This window comes from Sardina pilchardus, chromosome 14 (genome assembly GCF_963854185.1).
Source record: "Sardina pilchardus chromosome 14, fSarPil1.1, whole genome shotgun sequence".
NCBI lineage: Eukaryota > Metazoa > Chordata > Actinopteri > Clupeiformes > Clupeidae > Sardina > Sardina pilchardus.
Genome location: NC_085007.1, coordinates 15900143 through 15923983, shown reverse-complemented (window position 1 = coordinate 15923983; position 23841 = coordinate 15900143). Strand labels below are relative to the sequence as shown.

Below are 23841 nucleotides of genomic sequence, written 5' to 3'. Positions count from 1 at the left end.
GGCAGGGCATGAAAGACAATCACTGGGCAATCTTCCCTATTATCCGCAGCACCACACAGAGGTTCCTCAGCTCAGCAGGGTCATAGAGCCCTGTACCAGTATCAATAGCCACCTGGCCAAGACCTGAGGCCATCATTACAGGGAAGACGGAATGGTGGGGGGCCTTTCATTCCAGAGCTTCAGCCATTGTGTTGGCTGTGTGTTTGTTTGACTGGGTCCTGGCTCCTGCTAAATGTTATCCATGGAGTACCGTCTTACTGACAGTGTGAACTTGTTTTGGTAGGGGTAACATTTTTTTTTTTCAAAAGAAAATATGTGTTGTAAAGGGATGGTATACAAATAAATCTTGAATTAAACTGAAGTGAATTGATCTGAAGAAATATTGGCAGACCATCTTTTGATTTGACAGGAGCTGAAGTGAACAACATTGAATTTCAGTTGAATTGTGGTTTCAAAGCTGAAACAGAATGAGCTAAATTCAGTTGAAGGGGAATGAATTGATTGGATTATAGATTTAGCTGAACTAGATTAAACTGAACTGTATGGAGCATGGAGTTTGTTTTAGTTGTGTTGAGTTGAGCTACACCAATCTGAAACGAGCCAGACTGGTCGTAAAAAAAAACAAAAAAAAAACACACAGCTTAAGAAAGCAGGAGGGCAGGGAGGCCCTGGAGCGTCGTCCAGCTAGCGTCGGTGGTGGGCGACGGGGGGGAGACGGACAGCTCCAGCTGCTTGGAGGACTTACCACTGGAACAGTCGGCTCCGCCCCAGCCGGGCTCACACTGGCAGGTGTTGGGGGCCAGGCAGCGACCGTGGATACATTTCTCAGCACAGGAGGCTGGAGACAAGAGGGAGGGGTGGGGGCAGAGGGGGAGGGGAGGGGGGGCAGAGGGAGGGGGCAGGGTGGTTGGTGGTTTTGGGTGGAGAGTATAGGAGAGAAAACAAGGGAGAGAGAGGTCAGATTTCATCCACTATGAACAGACAGTGCTAGAGTGCCAACATTATAAAGACAGAGGGGGGGGGGGGGGCAGAGAAATGTGGATGAAGTGCAGACAAAACGCTGACAAAACACATACATACATACCCACAGACACATGAACACACACCCACACACATACGCTCAGACCCAATGACACAAACACACACACTTCAAAGCGAGCACATGGATAAAATCACATAAAATTCTGACAATTTGTACATCGTAAAACGACACCAAACATTTCAAGAGTTCAAAGAATTGAAGCGTTGAAGTCTAACCACTCATAGATTTTTTTTGGAGTGTTTGTGACGGGGGATCGCGGGAGCATGGGTTCAGATGAGATCGGGCGTAACATTGATCTTGTCTGTTGTTGATAGATTAGAGACAAACCACCCGAAGGCAGCACAGATGATGAGGGCAGCAGCAGTGACAAACTAAACAACCCGGACCAGGACTCCCAACAGCGCCGGGGACTGAGTCCAATCCATTTGAGATGGAGCTTTGTGGCAGGGCAAAAAAGACTTCCCATGATCTAGTACTGATTTCTCCATGCAACACTCATGGATTAAAACTGCTTCCCAACATGAGGATGGCTCACCGAGGGGGCAGCATTCTTTAAAGTGGTTTTTCACATCTGCTCCGGCCTGTTTGTAAACAAGTGATAGTTTAAAATTGGGCCTGGCAATGGTTCCTCCCTCTTTCCGGCCATAGAGCATTTTTGAGGGAAGATGAGATTGATTCACGATGACTAAAATGATATGAATATAACAGCCAAGCTGTGAGTGGATTGCATAAAAACTTGCACCTAATATATTTGATAATGTCATCCAAGCTCGTAAAATCATTCTTGATTTCCATCTGAGAAAGACCACTGCCACTTTATTTAGGGTTTGCGGAAAAAGCAGGCATGAGATGGCACCATGTGATTGCGGCTTACAGTACACACAACGGCTCCTTTTCAGGGGCGCAGAGAAAGTCCCCATTCAGCTCCCGAACGGTCACATTTCTCAATCCACTGTTGGGGAGATAAAGCTGATTCATCAGCAGAAGGAAGGCAGCCATCATTCCCCTCGCGCACAAAGTTCTTCATTTACACCAGATTTACCCCCAAAAGCATTTGTCCCTCGTCTCGAGGCCACTGACAGTCGGGGTGAAACGCGGGCGACCGCTCTGAAAAACCTTGGACTATTGTTCGGAAAAAAATCTGGCGGCAACAAATCAAGAGCGAGCGGTGGACGTGTCGAAGGGTCATCGCGCTCGGACACGGGTTTGTTTGTTTGGGCTGACGGCTGCAGTTGTTGTTTTCTAAGCAGCGGCCTGTTAAGACCTCCTGCCTGTTGGCCACACCTGTTCACCCGCCACTAGTTTTTCACGGAGTGAAAGCTCAATCTGTCGGACAGCAGCGCTGCTTCTAACACAAGTCACGTCACCCCCCCGTCGCAGTCACATGTTGGCTCGAGCCATGACTTGGCTTTCATGTCGTTGGCCTCAAAACAAGGCCCTTAGGTGGGCCACAGTCAAAGAAGTCGAAGGAACGGAATCAAACCGACTTTTTTTTTCCGCTTCGGGGTCCAGTCTGACTCAGGGATGCTTGCCGCCTACAACCACATCATAAACTTATCAATGTCAAAATACTTTAGACACACAAGGACATCCGTTGTGGGTGTGGTGCCTTGTGACTAGCTAATTAGCTCACATGTTGCCGGATCCTGTGACCGCCAGCACTGTAGCCTACCTGTAAGTCTTACTGTACGCCATAAAAGAGATTCTTTATGTGCTCCGCGCGTAATCCCAGCCATCTTTGGCCCTCAGTGGCTCGGCGATAACGATCAGTGCATGAGCAGCCGCAGTCACAACAACAGCCGTTGTGCTCATGACTTAGGACGCGGAGGTCCCGAGGCCACGAGGCGAGGAACCCACACAGCGCCCGCTCGCTCGGATACTTACGGACACACATCTCTCCGCTCTCGTAGAAGCCGGGGCAGCACTGCTCCTTGCGCCGGTACATGGTCTTCTGTCCACTGCGGTACGCTACGCGATAGCTGACCCTGAGAGCAAAGAGACAGGGGAAGAAAACATAAACAAAACACTTTAAAATGCTTCCAATTTGAGGTAGAAGTATACAGTCTTTTACTGGATTATTTTATGTAGGACTTCCAAATAGAAGGCAGGATTAGTATATCTATAACACATAACATTAGCAAAACGGTATAGTAATAACATACAGTAGGAGATGTCTTTGCACTTCCTACATTTTTTTTGTATATTAACAAATAAGTAAGGGATAATCAACGACGCGCCGTGCGTTTATAGGAAAATAATGCACGTTCGAAGTGGTAATAAGGACCCGACGCCGCAGGCGGAGGGGACTTTACACTTCGATAAGTGCATTATTTTCCTATAAACGCACAGGGCGCGGAGTTGATTATCCCGCTTATACCACTGCTACTATCGTTTTCGTTTATATTGCCGCTGTCTTAGATACAACATTGCTGTTTTTACCGTTACATTCACATTGGCGAATTAATATTCAAGTGTAATAAGCCCAAAACAAGGGAACTACTTCATAGCCGTGCGGTATATAGAAAAATAATGCACGTTCCAAATAGCGCATCACAATAGGAAATTTGACCAAGCAGTGGTATAAAGGTTTATAGCAAAGGCTTATACATGCTTTATACATCATTTATAAACCATTCCTTAGTGTCATGCTCTCAAGTGTGAAATTGAAGGAACAGCTTATTTCTTCTCTTAAAATCCTCCTGTAGCCCGCTCACCTGTGGCGTGTGCACTTGAACCAGTTTAGGACGTTTGAGCAGCTGGTGTAATAGACTTGGTCAAAGGGGCGTGCGTACGACTCCTGCACGGTTACAGAGTAGCTGCAGAAAGACACACAGACATACATAGATGAGTGTATGGGCACACACACACACAGGAACATACACATGCAGAGGGACACACACACACGCAAGACACACACACAAGAGACACAAGCACGTGCGCACACACACACACACACACACACACACACAAACTTGCTGCGACCTGATTATACAGCCTGCGTGTGGTCCCATAACTCTTGGGTAAGTGACTAACAAGGAGAGGGGCTAAGTACTTTAATAAGGCCACCATTAGAGAGCCTGTGTATCAGTGGGGGATTATGTATCAAACAGCTTTCAGTCATGCCACTTCTGAGAGGGTTTACACGCAAACACACACACACACACACACACACACACACACAGACACACACACACACACACACACACACACACACACACACACACACACGTAAACTGAAACATAGGCTCAAATTCAAGCACACACTCAGAAACTTTTAAACAAACACACACACACACAAAAAACCCCTCCACACTCAAATTGATACGCACTCAGCCACTTCCTCGTGTAGCCTTACTTGAGCCAAACTGCGGGTATTTATAAACGTTTTGATAAATAAACTCCTTCCTGTGTTGTGCGACTTAAACCATTATGTGAGACAGTTGCTCTCTTGTGATCCTATAAAGAGGAACAGTTGTGACCGTCGGCTAGTTTCGGGGTTCTTTCGAGGAGCGCCTAAAGGGTCCGCTGTGAAAACCAGGGGCTGAATTCCTCTTTAAGTGCACTCATAAATGAGCTCCCACAAGTGATTCATGAAACTGCCCATCAGTCATCATTTGTCCCAAAGGCAGTAGCTGAGAGTGAATGGGATTTGCATTCGCAGGAGGCTTTTGGTATGAGAGGAGGGAGACGGAGAGAGAGTGAAAGAGAGAGAGAGAAGGAGGGAGGGAGAAATAGAGAGAGAGGGAGAGGGGAGGGAGGGAGGGAGGGAGGAGAGAAACACACTTTCGGAGCACACTCAAACGTTGAACGAGGGGTCACCCAACTCCCAGCGCGGCACAGTTGTTCTGTGTAAAACAGGCCTGGGAGAGCTCCAGAATGTTGGGCAGCTATGCTGACCGGACATCAAGAAAGGCTTGAGTGCATGACGCAGTGGGCAGAGGAGGGGAAAAAAAACATTAAGACACGGACAGGCTGGGAGATGAAGATATGCAACAACTAGAAGCCAAACTCGTTCTCTCGCTCTCTCTCCCTCACTCTGTCGCTCTCTCTTTCTATCGCTCTCTCTCCCTTTCTCGCTCACCCTTACTCTTTCTCTCACTCTGGCGCTCTCTCCCTCTCTCTCCCTCCTTTCCATCACTCACTCTCTTCCCTCTTTATCTCTACCTACTTACCTCTATCTGTCTCTCACTCTCTAACCCCTCTTCTCTCTCTCTCTTTCTTTCTCTCTATCCCCCTCTCTCTCTCCTCTCTTCACCCTCACTGTCTCTCACTCCGTAACCCTTCCTCTCATTTTCTCCTTCTCTCTCTCTCTGTCTCTCTCTCTTTCTTGCCCTCTCTCTGTGTGTCTGAGGGAGCTGTTGCGTAGCCACCCTTCCCTTCACGGGCCTTTAAGGGCGCAGCTGTTCCCACAGATTACGCAGTGAAAGTGAATCTAGCTGGGAAAGCAGCCCTGCACCTTTGTTCTTTTCAATCTGCTTTAATGGATTTCCGAGCTGCTCCTTAATTTGGCCGAGGAAATCTTCTGCCTATTAAGTGTGTGTGTGTGTGTGTGTGTGTGTGTGTGTGTGTGTTTGTGTGGGTGGGTGGTTGGATGTGTGGGTGCGTCGGGATGAGTGTGATTGTATTTGATGGTGCTTTCTATGTGTGTATGTGTGTGTGTGAGAGAGAGAGAGAGAGAGAGAGAGAGAGAGAGAGAGAAAGAGAGTGTGTGTGTATCTGTGTGTATCAGTGTGTGTGTGTGTGTGTGTGTGTGTGTGTGTGTGTGTGTGTGTGTGTGTGTGTGTGTGTGTGTGTGTGTGTGTGTGTGTGTATGTGTGTGTGTGTGTGTGTTGTGTCTGTGTGTTTGTGTGTGTGGTTGTGTCTCTATCCACAGCTTTAGGTGCAGGACTTCAAACCTAAAACAGCTGACTTAATCTATCAATGACTGGAATTTGCGTGACTGGCAAACTAAACCAATGAACCTAAAGTAATTGTTTATCTTCACTCCGCACCGTCTCCTATTTAGATAAGCTCGTTCAATCCACAAACAATACAAATCGTCTGCACAAGAACATTGGGTCTGCTTTGCAGAATGACGTGCACGGTACGAATAACTTCCAAACCATAAAGTTGTAAACAGGAGAACCATGTCACATTCTCTTCCATTACAATAAACGGCCGGCAGCACAAGCCAAAGCATTATTTAGGTTAGTCACAGTTCACAGTCAAATGTGAAGTCCCAGTATACTGTGAATTCCCCATCGCCCATAACTGTTTGGATCGATCATAGACGTCTTTAACAGTCGTAACTCTCACGGTTGAACTGTAAAGCTTTCAGAAGTGGGAAATTGAGACATACGAGCATACAAAATGTGAATTGTAAATCCGATGCAGAATTGCGTCTCTGTGTGTGAGAGTGTGTGTGTGAGTGTGAGAGTGTCACTGTGTGTGTTTATGTCTGTGTGTGTGTGTGTGTGTGTGTGTGTGTGTGTGTGTGTCTGTGTGTCTGTGTGTCTGTGTGTTTATGTCTGTGTGTCTGTGTGTGTGTGTGTGTGTGTGTGTGTGTGTGTGTGTGTGTGTGTGTGTGTGTGTTTATGTGTCTGTGTGTGTGTGTGTGTGTGTGTCTGCGCGTGCGCACATATGATATTGTGAGAAAACAGAGAGAGAAAGAGACAACAAAGACTAAAGACTAGTGTTGTCACGATACCAAAATGATGACTTCGATATGATACCTGCCATAAATACCACGATAGTCGATACTGAACCGATACCACGGTGAAATTCTAAAATATCTGGAAAAAAAGATCAATAGGCCTATTGCTCTGGTTCGGTTTGACTTTAATCAGCTTGTTCCTGTCCGGGTTTTTTTTTTTTTTTGAGCAAATTACACTAATAATAATAATTATTATTATTCCCCAGAGTTAGTATGGGCATAATATCTTGTTTGTTAACATATTTGTTATAATATTTCATGAGTTTGATTGTCTGACTTTCAGAGACCATTCTTTATAATTGTTACAGTATATCCAGACAATGCTCAGTAGGACGCAAACCTGCACCAGGTGTAGAGAAATGTGAGTTTAATTTAATAGTGTGCAGGTCAATTCTGGGCTCATCATAAAGTCACCGCACGTTCATTATCTTTTAGTTTTAGTCAATAGTTTTTTATTGTTTGTTACAAATTACACGTGTTGTGTTGTTACAAATTACACATGTTAAAATTATAAGCTAGCCTACTACTACGCTATTCAGTGGGCCATCTTATGACGCCTGCAAGAAGTCTAGGGTGCTGATGTCGTTCATGGCTAATAAATTAACGTTTGGACTCAATACATGCTGGCTATGGGCTCTACTAAGAGAATTTCAGGTAGGCTAGCTTATATTTAAGAAATAATTTAAAAAAAAGGCAGACTACATGACATGATAAATATTACCAGAACTGATTGAATGTTAAATAGATCGTTTGCAAGTTATGCTAAAGTTACAATTATCAGCGTGAACATTGAGTCATCTTGCAAACAGACAGACAAACAAGCAAACCCCGATGAAAACATTACCTCCGTCAAGGAGGTTTCTATGCTTACTGTCGCTTTGCCTCGTCAAAATTCAGTGTTGAAAAAATAGTTTTCCAATTAGCCTACAATACACCACACTCGTTTCACTTCGGTTTGTGGATACGATTGGTGCTGATCATGGTGTTTTAAATCACATTCGCTGACGTCTCGGTCTTTGAATTCTTTGTAAAGGTCGGGATGTCTGTCCGCAAGGTGCTGTGCGAAGTTGGACGTTGCCTGCATGCTTTTGTTTACATCTCTTGTGTCTGTGGGCTTGCCTTCACTGTCGACACAAGCGAAATAGCTCCAGACTTCAGTTCGCCCGTCTATTTGATCAGCAAGCCGAGGGCGGTCGGCAGGCGCTCTTGAACCTGTAGCCATCTCTCTCTCCCTCTCACTCACTCACAGCCTGTTGCTGCGTGCACACACTGTGGCTGCGTGTGAGAGGGGAAAGGTAGCCACGCCCACTAGTCTCTGTGTTCAAGGAGCATTACTGAGAGTTGGACCAGCTCCTTGCACAGACACGGAAAGTTATTTTTTAATAAAGTATCGGTTCTAAAAACGTCGGAAATCGTATCGTTTTTTGCGTTAAGGCATCGTGATACCTTTCTAGTATCGGTATATCGTGCAACACTACTAAAGACAAGATAAAGCCGAAAAAAATAGAGGGACAAAAAGTCTGAGAGACATAAAGAACGTGTGCGAGACAAGTCTAAGAAACCGTAAACTGAAAAAGTGTTTTTTTTTTGTGGTTGGAGTGACAGCATGAGAGACGGGCGTAATGAGGGAGCGTGACTGACCTCTCCCAGTGGCTGCAGACGTTGGGGTCCTCCAGGTTGAGTGAGGATGCCACCTGTGCCAGGTAGGCGGCCAGCGCCACCAGCACCCAGCCCCAGCGCCACCTGACGCATGCCATCTTTGTCAAAGCTACACCTGCAACAGAAACACACACACGATGAGTCTAAACATCCAATACACACACACACACACGTGCACACACACAAACACACACATACGCACACATGCACGAACGTACACACACACACGCACATACACACACACACACACACACAAATACGTGCATGTGCACACGCACGTACACACACACACACACGCACACACACACACACACACACACACACACACACACACACACACACACGCGCATGAGCACACGCGTACACACACACACACATAGGCTAGAAAATGTTCCAATTCATTATATTAGCATGCCTTTTAAAAAGTCCCGTCAAAAGTTTCTGTTCTTGAGTAAATTCTAATTTTGTACAGAGTACTCACAGAGGTGGAAAAGTCCAGCTTCAGAAAGTAAAAGTCCTACCACATATCTGTGCCAGCCATGCACTTAAACCAGCTGATTGCAATTAGCACAACTCTTTACTAAAGTATAAATGAAACTCGTAACACACGAGGCAATGACCATAAAGTGCAATCTTAGTCACTGCAAAAGTCCTGGCAGATAATTACTAGTCAGTACCAATGTCCTAAAGTGGCCTTAATACGCTTGGTGTCAAACACTGGTGCGAGTTTGCCAGGACACGTCCATCTTGTTAGATGCCTGTCTGGACGAGGAGGGCGTTTATCAGGCAGCTGAGGCCCTGTAATGGACAACACCTGCCACAGGTCTGGGACAGGGAGGAGAGTGAGTGAGTGAGTGAGTGGGTGAGTGAGTGAGTGAGTGAGTGAGTGAGTGAGTGAGGGAGAGGGGGACCGTAGGTCCATCAGTGTCGCGTACACTCTGACATTTCCACCAGATGCACACAGATGGCCCTTCACAGAGAGACGTATAACACACATGTCTGTACACACACACACACACACACACACACACACACACACACACACACACACACACAGTGAAAGACACACAGACAGACACAAACAAGCATGCACATCCAAATTCTGAAAGTGTGTGTTGGACGATCTGGGCATAAAATAAGTGAAAGAAGTCTACACAGACAGACACACACACACACACACACACACACACAGTCACACACAGTCACACACACAAACACACACACTTTTCAAAGTGCCCTTCAGATGTTATCCTCCTCCTAACTCCTAATAGCGTGCTTGTTATAAAATGTCTTAAAAGAAAAATGCAGAAAGTCCATGAAAGCCCTCTTCCTCAACCATCAAACGTCCTTTCTGTGCTTTAAGTGTCACACACACACACACACACACACACACACACACACACACACACACACATACACACACATACTAAATACCAAATACCGGTGACAGTCTACAGACACTGTTTACGATTCATTTTCAAATATTTGTTTGACATTACAATTCAATAGCACAAGTACTTGGCAAAATGTGTGTATACAAGACAACATATCGAATTGGGTATGTCTAAACAAAAACATGACAAAAGAGCAAACAATCACTACAAGATCAACACAAATATGTTCCTATTTATTCAGAGATCTCTGAATCTGACACAGCACCTCTAATTGGTCACAGTAAGCCTTAGAATGTTTGGATGGAACCTTACCATCTATCTGATCTTTATTTACACCCGTAATTGTTCCAATGATGCTCTGCTGCACTTTGTTCTGCTGACTGATTGAATTTAAGAGCTCTCAGAGCAACACCTCATAAAGTATCGTTTCATAGCCATGTCAGGGATGAAATGTGTGTGTGTGTGTGTGTGTGTGTGTGTGTGTGTGTGTGTGTGTGTGTGTGTGTGTGTGAGAGAGAGAGAGAGAGAGAGAGAGAGAGAGAGAGAGAGAGAGAGTGAGTGTGTGTGTGTGTGTGTGTGTGTGTGTGTGTGAGGAGGCAGAGGTGCTGGATCTAAGCAGTGACCTCAGATGCCTCTGTGGCTTGCCGGGAACCGATCAGAGAGATCAGTACCAGGTCCTACCTTTCGTATATGCCAGACAGACAGCATGAAAACATGGCGTAAACAGAATAACCAATCATTGCTGTTTGCTAAACAAATACACAAAAGTAAATCAAATAAGTCACTTTTTTCATACACAGCTCTGAAGCTTTTCAGACGCTATCAAAGCAGTCCAGAAACAGAAAGATTAAGAGGTCAAGTGCCTTCAGCTGATAAAGATCATACAAAGTAGAGTCATATGGTAGCCTTTTAATGTATACAACTATTCATGAATCAGAGATCCCTTGGAGAATTTATGTCTCAGACATTCCTTAGAGGTCTAACGACCATAAATGACATGGCAGGCATCCTTAGGATAAACTCAATGTATGACTAACGACTTAAAAAAGCATCTATGAATAGTTAAATCTCCAAGGGCATAAAATCCACCGTCAGATGTAGAGCAGAGCAGAGCAGTTGCCCACAGATGGCTCGTAGACACTAACGCTGCTGTGATTCTGCCTTGTTAAATTACATGGAAGTGAAGCCGAGGGTTTGCTCTCTGCTCATCCTCTCTGCCTCACAGTGACATGCCAGCATTCCAGTATAGCCCTCATCCGATTCCTGTTTCTACCCTCTTTGGTGGAGCCCACTATTGTGGCATTCTGCATAAAAATATGTCCGCCGCCACCACGACCACGTATAATTACTGGCTTAGAAATATATCCTATCCGTGTTATTGTTGAATTTGACATTTCTGGGTGAAACTGATATGGGTAAAAGAGGATGCTACTGGTCCTCAGTAGGCCATTACAAACACCACTTTGTAAACAACGTTTTGAATTTGCGTACATGTTGTGTTGTTATGAACCATCATGGTGAAATGTAACAACATCATCTGACAGTTCTTCTGAACAACCAACTGCTGAGGTAAAATAAACAACTACTCCCCCCAGTTAACGCTAATTCGATAAGCTTGCGAATATACTTCTTGCTGAGGTTTAACAACAGCAGAGTCCATTAGTAGCCGAGTGATGTTAAAAGAAGCCCTAAGGCTTGTCAGAGTGGACTGGACGGACCCAGTGGTTTGGATCACGCCCGCCCTGCCAGAATGACTCAGAGCTGGCGAGCGTGACACACAAACGGTCTGGACATCGAGCCGGGCATCGCTTGCCAACTCAATCAGCTCCCTGACAAAGCATGACAGACATCAGAAAGCGGGTGGCAGACACAGACAGTCACAGAGAAGGGAGGGAGGGAGGAAGGGAAGAGAGAAGGAGAGGGAGATAAGGAGAGGGGGACAGGGAGATAGAATAAGAGAAAGGGAAGGAGGGAGGAAGGGAAGAGAGAGGGAGAGGGGGATAGGGAGATGGAATAAGAGAAAGGGAGAGATTGAGGAAGGGAAGAGAGGGAGAAAGAGAGGGGGACAGGGAGATGGAATAAGAGAAAGCGAGAGAGAGAGAGAAAAAAAGAAAGGGAGGAGGGAAGAAAGAGAGAGGAAAGCGGGAGATGAACAGTGAGATGGTGGATGAGGGGATGAATGAAAGAAGGGCAGAAGAAGAAAGACAGAGATGGCACAACAGCAAAGAGCAGGGGACGACAGGAGGAAGAGAGGGATGAAAAGGCATGGAGAACAGGAACGGAGAACAAAGAAACAGTGAGGGAGCGAGGGAGCGAGGAAGATGAGAGAAAGAAGCGATGGGTGTCATACAGGTGGGTAGCAGCCCCAAGCACCACTCCACCAACTGCTGCTCAGCGGGGCGCTCCCTCCAGACTTATTTCATTTCCGCAGCTCCTAATGAGCTTTTCAGCACGCTCTGTTCCGGAAAAAAAAATGAGACGCCGCACACCTCCCCTAAAAAAACCGAGGGCTGACCGTGACAAAAGCCAAAGATTGTTTGCAAAGGAAATATTACGAGGAATGTCAAAGTCAATTTATATATATTATGGCACATGTTGCATGTTCTGAGAGCGGTTTTTAAACACAACAGGACACCGCCTGGCTGTTTGATTTATGCAAATGCAGGGAAGAAGCAGAGCGGTACTGGCAGAAAGCCTCTCTAGCCTCACCATTCAACACACATAGTTTGACACTTGAGTCTTGCTGACGCGGTTACTTCTAGCATTTCCAATTTGCTGACTGCTTCCTCTGTCAGTAAATCCTTTTGTAAGACATACCTGTTTTTTCTTGCACTGGGATTTGGCAATAATGCAGTTTTATGGTCATGCTAATAAAGCTCGCCTGACTGAAAAAAAAAAAAAAAAATACCTACAGCGTTGCGGTAGGGCCACTAATCCTACCATCTTTGCTCTCGGTATTCTGCTTGTACAGGGACCGGTGTTTTCTCACCCACGGGAATGCGAGCTTAAAAATCCCACTCACCAGGCCCTGACCGTATCTCCTGCATCTAATGGATAGCACTCTGAGCTTGCTGTGCCAATGACAGACACGGCACTTCAGCACCCCACGCATGTGCTTCAGAATCGGCACAGAGTCTCCATCCCACACAGACAACAACCATTTCAATGAGCAGCCTCCTCTCAGGGTCCTACAATACAATACGATTATGTTCCTGCTCTCTTTGAATGTGTCAGATTCAGGTAGCTCGGATGGATCGATTCTTTGACAGACTTTCTTGTCGAGCGGGAAATGTTTTGGCGCAGTGGTAGAAAACAAAGTCTGAGCTCATCTACCATGAAGGTTCAGACAGCCTCGCACCCTCCACCCCCTCACAAATCACATTGTCTCGTTCTCTTGCTCTCTCTCTCTCTCATACACATACACACAAATCCCACACAGAGACAGACACAAAAATATAATGACCACACACACACACACACACACACACACACACCACCTATGTGTAAAACCAAATGCAACAGGCTGCCACCTGGGAGACTATGAGAGTGCTTAGTCATGGGCTGTTGATTTTCATGTGTGCATATAAAAATCACAGCGCATCCACACATGACACAATTATTTTTAATGCTTTCCCCAAAGGCACTAAAATTGGTGGGCTCTGTTCTGCAAGGATGAACTGAGACACCGTCTTTCACACACAAAAAAATAAATCAAATAAAATACTTCACTGGTTTCACTTAGTCTCTTCTCTCCCTCATGTTTACAATGCCTTTTCGGTATAATCTGTTGGCAAAACCTCATGTCACGCTTGTCTAATCATCGCATTAAGCCAATTATATAAAAAATGACAGACAATTAAGGATAAAATACAAAGCAGCCTTATTGCTCAAGCAAGTTCAAGGTTGTCTGTGTAGTCTGGGCATGATGTTCTTCATTTAAATTATAGCATACAATAACTTCTAGATGGCATTTATAAACAAACCCTTTACATTGGTCCCTCATGTTTTAATGAAAAAAGTAATAAATCATCATCAATCCGATCCAAAAAGGACAAATACTGCAGCTTCCAAGAGCATGCCACGCCCAATATGTGAAAACAACTCTCTGACTCAGAACAAAGTTAAAATACTGTGCTCAACTTCCAGCCCTACTGTCCTTTACCAAACGTCTCCATTCAATATACTATAGATAGGGAACAGAGATAGAATTGATTGACGTCCATTCTGGTTATGCTCAGGAAGACACAATCTATTGTGTGCCGAGTGAAACAGTGGCACTTTTGCGCATTTGAATTATGATTTGATTTCGATAAGGGAGGCATTAACACACCCCAGACACTGGGCTTTACAGTTAGCCTTTTAGTCCTGTCTACACAGCTTTAGCATAAAATAATAATAATCCACCATAAAATAATTATTATCAAATAATTACTAATTCATTTTTGCCACATAATTATTTCGCCATGGCACTTGCTCGTATTCCCTGGGTATCAAAGGTGAGAGGTGACTATCAAGGTTCCATGAGTCTGTGACTCAGACATAAACTCAGGTTGCAGGAGGAGAGGAGGAGAGGATGGAGAAAGAGAAAGAGGAAGAGGAAGAGGAGATCACCTCTGCTGCCAAGTCCTCGGCGCAGGCGGCTAATCAGGGCACTCTACTACAGTTTCACTGGGGTGGCTGGGGTTCAGAGGGGGTTGTTGGGGGTTTAGGTTGGTTAGGGTGTGGGGGGCCTGGGGGGTGGGGTGGGTGGGTGACTGAGCACAGCTGCAAGCCAGCGAAAGCCCGGGACAACTGCGGTGCGTGCACAAACAAGGGCGTCGCTGTGCGCGTGAAAAGGCCCATACACTCCAGGCGCCCGCGGGGGGATTTAGCAGACGACTGCAGGACTTTGATACGCAGCCCTGATGACCAGGGCACCCAGAAACTGTTCCCATTCACCAGGGCCCCCAGCCCCCACACCCCGCAGACGCTAACACACTGATGGGAGATTCCTCTGAAGTGGCTCCAGAAAACCCAACAGTGGACAGAGGGAGCCATACCAAATATTTATGCCCCGACACATGCACTCTCGGCTGATGTTGGGGCTAACCCCTCTACATTTTCGTCGAAAGCGTGACCGAGAGCCATTTCTGAGAAAAGGTCACTGGGTTTGCGAATTACACACGTCTTGCCGAGTAAGCGCCTTGCCGATCATGTCTACTAATGACTATTGGCATTGTTATTTTTCTTGTAAATTTTGCAACATGGAAAGAATATGTTGTGGCAGAGCTCTCGCCATACCACGGCCTCGACAGTCTAAGTCGATAGCAAAGTACCAAGGATTACAAAAACATCTGTGCACTGTAAGTTATATTGAATGAATTGTCAGTGACATGGCGAACTGTAAAAATTCAAATGTGTTGGTCACAGTCTACGTGGTGCTCCATAAACCGAAGGTTTCCCCCAGCTCTCACTCTTCCGAGAAGGCACAGAAATGTTTTCGTTCTGTCGACAAACGGCAGCTTAAATGGTTTAGCTTGTTATCCAACCGAGCGAACCTGACGTCAAATGCCTGCGTTCATTTCCCTCAGGTGTGCTCCACGCGGCATTTTAGCAGACGGAGAAATTACGGCCGTTTCCGTCTGTCGTCAAGGGGGCACATGCGCAGCACATTATAGTCTCTCTCTCTCTCTCTCTCTCTCTTTCTCTGTCTCTCTCTCTCTGTCTCGCCCAGGAGTTTCTTCCTGTTACATCTGCTATCCAAATCAGACTGCATCTATCGGAGGATTAACTTGAAAGGGCTTGATTCGACTCCTGGTCTCAGCCACAGGGAACTTCCTCCATCACCCACCATCATAACAATCGCAGACTTCCGTCTCCATTTAGACGTCCACCACAACTGAGCCAGAAAGCAGCCGTATCTGCCTGTTTCTAGGAAAACACACAGAGACTGTACAAATATATAATCCTTCCTCCAATTTGTTAGCGATCCATGTTTTATATTCATCAGTACTGTACTTCTGTTGTTGTCTCAGTGTTTCTAGGGGGAAACAAAGTCATTTACTCTACTTCTGGACTTAGGCTACTCTAATATTTATGTCAGTGATTGATACTGCCATGTTCCAAACATAACAAATCTGCTTTACTCTCTGTTATAAGCATTAATACGTATTAATGTTGGTCATTATTTATGCATCAGCATTTTCTGAGAGACAGCTCTGTCAACTTTCCCTTTCCTCATGTGCGGTAGTGTTGTCTTAAGGCTACTGGGTAGTGTGGTTGTTGTGCTAAAGGGGGGCATGAGACTGAACAAACAGAGCTTGTGGGGGGGGTTTGTTTTTCACCTGACGTTTCAGCTGTGCCCGGTCAGGCTCTTCGGCCAACTCCACAGGAGGATCTGTCCCTTTTCACTGCTGGCCAACAGGATGAACTGGGCCATGTCGTGTCCTCGAAGAGAGAGCCAGCTCAGGACGCTACACCTCCGACAGCTTTCACAGCTGAACAGAAGTCTCATTGAGAAATTCACTTTCTGGCCCCCATTAAACACTTTTTTTTTCAAACGCTTTTCGAGGGTTTTGGAGTTGACTTCAAGTTTGGGTATAGGTCTGAGAATGTATTGTTATTAACACATTATTATTTAGTCATTGCTTCTGTAAGGACACAGTAACAACTACAATTAGTATAATGTGGGATCCCTTTTCATATAGTGAAAGTTTTATTTGGGAAAAGGTGTTGAGGGTAAAAAGGAAAAACACTTCAACTTCCGGAATACATGTTTGCTCTGTGTGTAGATATGCTCTCATTCACTCGTAAAGAAAACCTGATCCATCCGTCCATGCCAAGCATGTATGGAAGGATCAGATAACAATCTCTCCCCCATTGTGCTGTGATAAATGTCTTTCACACCATCCCCTTCCAGTCAGAGCCAATTTGTCATAGTTAACTCGCCTGGCCGGCCGGCCCAATCAGGGGTAATTGCACTGGGGCTTTTTACCCATGGCTGTTTGTGCCATGCCACTCTTTCAGCCATCAGGCCCAATTAGCTTGCCAGTCACAGGGCTGTCCTCTCCCTTGTCTCCCAGAGCACTTGGACCACAAGCATCCGGTTGTGAGTGTGTGCATGTGCGTGCGTGTGTGTGTGTGTGTGTCTGTTGTGTGTGTTCGTGTGCGTGCGCGTGCATGTGTGTGCGTGCGTGTGTCTGCGTGTGTGCGTGTGCCGTGCGTGCATCTGTGTGTGTGTGTGTGTGTGTGTGGGGGAGGGGGGTGTGCACATGTTGAGGAGGGGGTGGAGGGTCAGCTGTTTCTAAGGGTTGCTACTCGCGGGTCTCATTAAAACCCAAAAAGGACACTACATTAATCCCCTCTTTCTTCAAATATCCATCTGTCTGCATTTACAAGGACAGGTGGCGCCTTTCAGCAACACTGTACGATGCTGTGGTATGCAAGCTCCTTGACCTTTTTTCCCCATCTTTTAAGAAACAAGCTAAATGTCTGAAAAGGCCTGAAGAATCTCAGGTGCTAAAAAACTCTAACTTTGAAGTACCTCCTTTACAGAAAGGAAGGAATTTGCGTGAGTTTCCATGCAAGCGCTCAGCACAGGAGTAAAAGGGTGATCTCTGATTCCGGGCCTACATGTTGTATCCATGCCAGCATCAAGCATATGGATTTACCAAATGTTAAATCTATCGGAAGGTGGCCGGGGCCCGGAAGGATCCGGAACAGACCCTCAGCCTTCGACATCAAGAGAGCTCTGCAGTAGCAGACAGTTTTGGAGTAATATGACCACCGTCTGGCAAAGTCAGAACAGGAAATGGCTGTTTTGTCTTTAGCCTCAAGTCTTGTTGCCACCATGCTGACAGCCTTGGTCTTATAAGATAATGTTTCATACTGTGCCAGACGTCGGAAACAGGCAAGTACAATATGTTGTAGACACCTAGCCTACTGTAAGTGCAAACCACAACCACAAACCTCAAACATATACAGGCTATCGATTCATGAGAAACGTGACCAATCATCACCAATTACCCGGACTGCATTCATTCCTACCTGGCATTAGTTGAGATGTTGTCATATCCTGAGAATATTATGCAGCTTACAATCTAGTCTGTCACTGTTTGGTTCAGAATGGTACATAACCATGGTACAAAACCATTTTATTTACAAGTACCTGCTAGTCACTCCTTTACATACTGCATATATATATATATATATATATATATATATATTAGGCCTGGGTCGGTACATGTATTCGTATTGAACCGATTTCGGTACGGGGGTCACGGTTCGGCACGCGCATTGCCACGCAGAATACTTCGGTACAGAAGTTTAATATATTGCTCGCAAGAGTTTCCTTCAGGACCTATTTAACTACTGCCACCTGTAAGCTCTGATTGGTCCGTGCGTGTAAACATGGCTATTGGTTGGTCTAGGCAAACAATCTCTGGTCTAGGTAGCAATCTCCACCTCTTAATACAAACTGTACTTTGTGGGAAGGTAGCCTAACATTGTTCGTTTGATGTTGCGAGAGGGTGCTAACCATGGCGAGTGGCGAAGAGTTAGAAGACCCACCATCATCATTGAAGTCAATAGTGTGGGATAACTTCGGGTTCCCCGTGATATATAATAGCGATGGAGAGCGGGTGGTTGACAAAACAAGGACCGTCTGCCGTCGTTGTTCGACAGGTTTCAATATTACTCGAGTGGGAACACTTCAAACATGCTAGCACATATCAAGCGACACCACCCAGATATCCCTGTCACCGGGACGAGACGGAAGAAAACTGTTCAATTACGTCTCCCAAATGTCTTACAACAGCCCCTTGACACGAGTACATCCAGAGCAACTGCATACGTAAATTTGCATTCAGTTGGTCTGCCACACCTACTCCCGCTACGTAACAGAAATAATCATGATTCCCCATCCAAAAAAAGTAAAACTTTACCTCGTTGTTTTCTATATCAAAAGCGGTTGTTAACTTTGTGTGCAAGACGATATTGTTTGCGTCTTTTTTTATTCCAACCGTGAGTTATTTGGGGGAGAAACGAGAACGCGCACACATCCCGAATAACTTACACCTTGTGCAACGTCATTAAGAAAGCACTTCGCCACCGCAAAGATGCACACAGTATGACTATATATATCTTAATTTGTCTTAAAAGCCGAATTAGTTGAAAACACCTTCGAAAAATGCCTACAGTAGGCTATTCATCAAACATCCATATGGTATTATGCAGACATTCTGCTATGTTTTGCGAGTAAATGCAAGTAGCAAATAATATCTAAATGGAATAGGCCTACAGCTCTTTGAAAAAATCGCATGGAGGTCTGATTTGAATGACAGCTAGCAGAACCAATCAGATAATGTAAACCATTAGAATTAACTTAGCTTGGCTGTTAGCCTGGTCGGGAGCAGGCTAGCTTCCAAGTATAAATTCCCATGGTAACTTATATGTGATCTCTTCTGTGAAACCAAATCAAGGCTATGTTCATCCAGGATAACCCAAGCCTGTCTAAATTCCCTAAATCTGTGTACAAGAAAGGGCAAAGCAGACTCTATTTCCTGAGAAAGCTCAGGTCTTTCAATGTGTGCAGGAAAATGTTGCAAATGTTTTATCAGAGTGTTGTCGCAAGTGCAATTTTAAATAATAAAAAGCTGCATTTGAGGATAAAAAGCTGCCTTTTGATCATGTTTTTTTTCCTGCACTGTACCGAAAATGTACCGAACCGTAGGGTCCAAAACCGAGGTACGTACCGAACCGTGACATTTTTGTACCGATCCACCCCTAATATATATATATGCATATCACATGTATGAATCGTGTTTGATGAATCCATTGTTTTCAGTCATCTATATAAGCTCCAAAGCCCTCCACAAGGCAAGACTGTCTTCAGCATTTTGGATGTAGGATAAAGACTGTGTGAGACTGTACACCACAAGCACCCCAATCTAGCAGCACTATCTAAAAATAATCATCTCTTCATTACTTAAGAGCACAGGTTTAGTCTGTAGCAAGTTCCCAGTATGAGGCAGTCATGGAACGGCCACAGATGCAGCTTGTCTGCCTGTGGCTGATACCTCTTCTGGCACAGACCACCAAAGCCAAGCACGGATATAAAAGACCAGCTGTAATTTCAGGCTAGTTTCTCTGCCATCGGATCAGAACAAAAACAACCACAACAAAGAAAGGAGTCCCTTCTCTATTCTCTGCAGAGGAAACACAATCTACGGTATGACCAGGGGGAGAGATGGTTCCTTGATAACATTAGGGACCTGTTGGACTGCTGAGAAAAGGAGGATGAACTCTCCAAGGAGACAGATGGAGAGCAAGAGAGAGAGAACGCAAGAGAGAGAGAGAAATGCTGCAGATTGCTATAGTGAAGTGAGGCTGAAGTTGGCAGCGCTTGATGTTTCGTGAAAAACAGAGCGTGGTGGTGCGGCGATCGGGGAGGCATCGGGTACACTAGGAAATGATGAGCTCTCAGAGCTGTGGGAGGGTGGCTGGGAGGGTTTTTACAAGGCGCCGTTTCTTTTGTAGGGGTCGCTGACTTCCCGCCCCCTCCCAGTGCGCTGGCCAGTAAACACTCCCATGTGTTCCTGTCAATCACGGTAACATCACCATTTGTCTCGGCCCCTCAGGCTAAGCATCCCTCGCAAGCACTTTCCCCCCTCCTCTCTCTAAAAAAAAAACCGTAAATACTCATAACAACATTAACTGAGGCACGACATGTCGTAATTTGGCACAATTCCTGATGTGAACAAAAGTCAAAGGATCACACTTCAATCAACCGTGCGCTTCCTTGCCTATTCGCGCTTAATCTAGTGACAGGATAAGCGGTGTGTCTCGCTGTGGATACTATCTTAATGTGTCGTAATCCACTACAGATTAGCCTCACAGTTCCATGCATTCCGCATACTGCTGCTTGTGTGGGAAGACTATGGTCCAAATCTGTAGCTTTCTCTCTCTCTCTTCTTTCTCTCTCTCTTTCTCTCGCATGGAGAATATTTGGAACCATCTGCAAACAGCCTTGTTTATTTTTATCCTTTTCAAAACCGGGGCCTTGGGTTGCCCTTTAATTATGAGGAGGAATAATGTTGCTTTTATTGCTACCAGCTGGAGGTTTTCGCCACTCCCAAACACAAACTGGAGCCCGTATTACAATAATAATATGGTCAATGCTATAAACATTTCTTATGATACTTTATTGCGCTCACTAGACCTAACCTGGTCAACACTCTGCACTCTTGATCTAACTCAAAAGGGGGACAGTTATTCCACGCAAAAATGGACTTCCATTCAGACTTAAGCTCTGAGCTGTGGTTTTAACACCTTCAAATTCAGTTCTCTACCCCTGGTCAAGTATACACTGTTCAGAGGTGCGTTTCCCAAAACCATATAACTAACCTGTTAGCAGCTTAGTTGGTTGGCAATGGAAAATTGCATTTCAACCAACAAAGTTACTAACTTGATAGTTAGAATCAATTAAAAACATCATATATGTAAGGTGCTTTTCAATGTGTGTGTGTTTGTGTGTGTGTGTGTGTGTGTGTGTGTGTGTGTGTGTGTGTGTGTGTGTGTGTGTGTGTGTGTGTGTGTGTGTGTGTGTGTTTGTGTGTGTGTGTGTGCATGTGTGTGTGTGTGTGTGTGTGTGTGTGTGTGTGTGTGTGTGTGTGTGTGTGTGTGTGTGTGTGTGCGTGCTTGCTATAGAATGCCAGACCTAGTATCATTTATGTTTTTCTTCATCATGCCAGTTTTCAGTTGCACAAAGATAATTGGCATTCAGATTAATCAAGTCACTGAGTTCTAAACAAATCTCCTCTGAACACCCTCCTCTATAGCACTGGGTCACTGTGATAGCAATCTATACCTATATCATTCACATCTGCTCCAGTGACGCATCGACACATATCAACATCTGACCTCCCTCACTGACTCCTGTAATCTCGACTCTCATCTAAGTGTGTGTGTAACCCGATTAGTGTTGTAGCGTGTGTGTGTGTATCTTTGTATGTGTGTGTGTGTGTGTGTGTGTGTGTGTGTGTGTGTGTGTGTGTGTGTGTGTGTGTGTGTGAGTGTGTGTATCACTCTTGCTGGGACCCTGCCGTTTTCAGGGTCCCATTCAGTGCGAGTCACATGACCGAGCCAGCGGGACAATGTCCACTGCGGGAGCCTTTCTCTCGCATCTACGCACCAACCCCTCAGGGCACTAGCAGCAAGATTTCCTTCCACAGAAATAGTTCTGCCCCAAAGCCATGGCTTTATTTAATGACGGGCTGCACATTCTTTTTTGTTAACTTGTCACAAGCTTCCTCTATTCAAGCCAGTCCACTGGCCCTCAAAGGCCATGTAGAGATATATCAACCCATCATTATTATTTGCACTGGCAGAAACACAAAAAGCATGTCCAAGTGCAATTTCTACTTTGCTTTTTTGTTCAATTGTGTTACTTCTTCCTCTCTCTGTCTCTCTCTCTCTCACTCTGTCTCTCTCTCTTTCCCTCTCTCCTCTCCTCTGTGTGTAATAGGCTATGTGTGAGTGTATTAGAGAGTGAGAGAGATTTGGTGAAAGTTGCAGGTTACACTTGAGGTAAACAAGGTAATCCAAATATATTATTTGAACATAACAGCACTGTTTGAATAAATCATGACTTATTTTACAGACACACATACAAGCAAACAACAAATATAGGCCTATAAACCATCATCAAAAGAGTTTACACATATTTTACCACATAGAATTTCGGATGGTGGCCTGATTAAATAAAAGGAAATATCATCTAGTTAAAACAAACAATAGGCTAATTTCAAAAAGCTGAAAGATTGGTGCAAGAAGTCACTTCCAGTTTAAAGGGCAAAAGTTTCCCAGTTGCAGATTGTGAATCTATCGTTTAATCCCCTGGTCACACTGATATGAAAAACCAATAGCCTAGGCTACCTCTAAAATGCCAGTATGAGATTCTAGTCCATTAAAATGTGTAAGTAGCCTAATGTCTGCAGTTCAGCGATCTTTATCTAATTATGCAGCAACAATTAACTTACTGTATATTATGTTGAAAATCAGGTGCACGCCATTATTGATAGCCTAACGCAACAGAACAATTTCAACTTTGCGATTTAAATGATATGGAAGCCTATTCTTCAAAGAAAATAGCCAAATTGCCATTTATGAACCCCAAAGCCTACCTTATCACGCAAATGTTTTGGTCTTCACCACGCTCATGGATCCAAGATAGAGGCTTCCTTCAAATTGAGTTTCTGAAATGACCCGTTTCGAAAAGGTACACTTGTGGAAGAATGTGATGTACAGCTCAATTTCCGCAAAAAGCTCGAAGAGAGTATGTCCTGTATCAGGAGAACGGCGATTTCAAACTTTTATGAGTAAAAGAAGTTCCAAGGAAAGTTGATGCGCATCCCTCTCTATCAAGAGGGAAGATTTGAACTTGGTTCTAGTCGGGAAACGAAAACACCAGTTCAATGCTTGTCATGACCTCATTGCCTTCCAGCCAATGAGCATGGCAATTGTGATGAAGATGCAAGGAGACGTGAAGACATCCACTACCGGGGACTGTTTTTGTGTGAGATGGGGGTGGGTGGAGAAAGGCTTTATAGAATGATAAATAAGCTAATTAAGAAAGTGATTAATGGATTGCTTTGATGTGAAGTTGGCCTAAATTGAAAACACAGTGAAACTACGAAAACAAATTGCTAATGACCTAAAAAGAATTAAGAATCGACGGACCGAATTATAAAATTAGGCCTACCTTTAACCTTGCCTTTGAAATCCACCATTTAATGAAATAAACCGAATATGTTGAATGTTTAGACAAGACGGAGTTTAGGCTAGGCTACTTTTTAAATTGTCCTTTAAATGGTCAGTACTTGGATGCTTCAGCACGGTGGCGGGCACAGGCTGCAGAGCTCGTTTGTATCCTACTTATTCGCTCATTTGGCGCCCTCTATCGACGAAACCCCTTGGTGGGGAGACTGGGTATTCGTGGTGAGAATAGTAGCCCATAATGAACAAATGGCAAGGATGCAGCCTGAGTGTACCAACTGAATTAGCTTGAAAGCCAGCAC

At 44.9% G+C, this 23841-nt stretch overlaps 1 protein-coding gene across 1 annotated transcript in view; it reads right to left on the bottom strand.

Moving 5' to 3' along the window:
- Positions 1–23190, bottom strand: part of megf10 (multiple EGF-like-domains 10) — a 66179-nt gene extending 42989 nt beyond the window's left edge. Inside the window, exons 1-5 of the mRNA XM_062553927.1 lie at positions 22948–23190; positions 8376–8508; positions 3757–3858; positions 2927–3027; positions 746–838 (exon numbers count right to left, since the gene is read on the bottom strand). Coding sequence (XP_062409911.1) covers positions 746–838; positions 2927–3027; positions 3757–3858; positions 8376–8491 — 412 coding nt within the window. The 5' untranslated portion in view covers positions 8492–8508; positions 22948–23190. The remainder of the gene's footprint in view (positions 1–745; positions 839–2926; positions 3028–3756; positions 3859–8375; positions 8509–22947) is intronic.
- Positions 23191–23841: the final 651 nt, after the last annotated feature.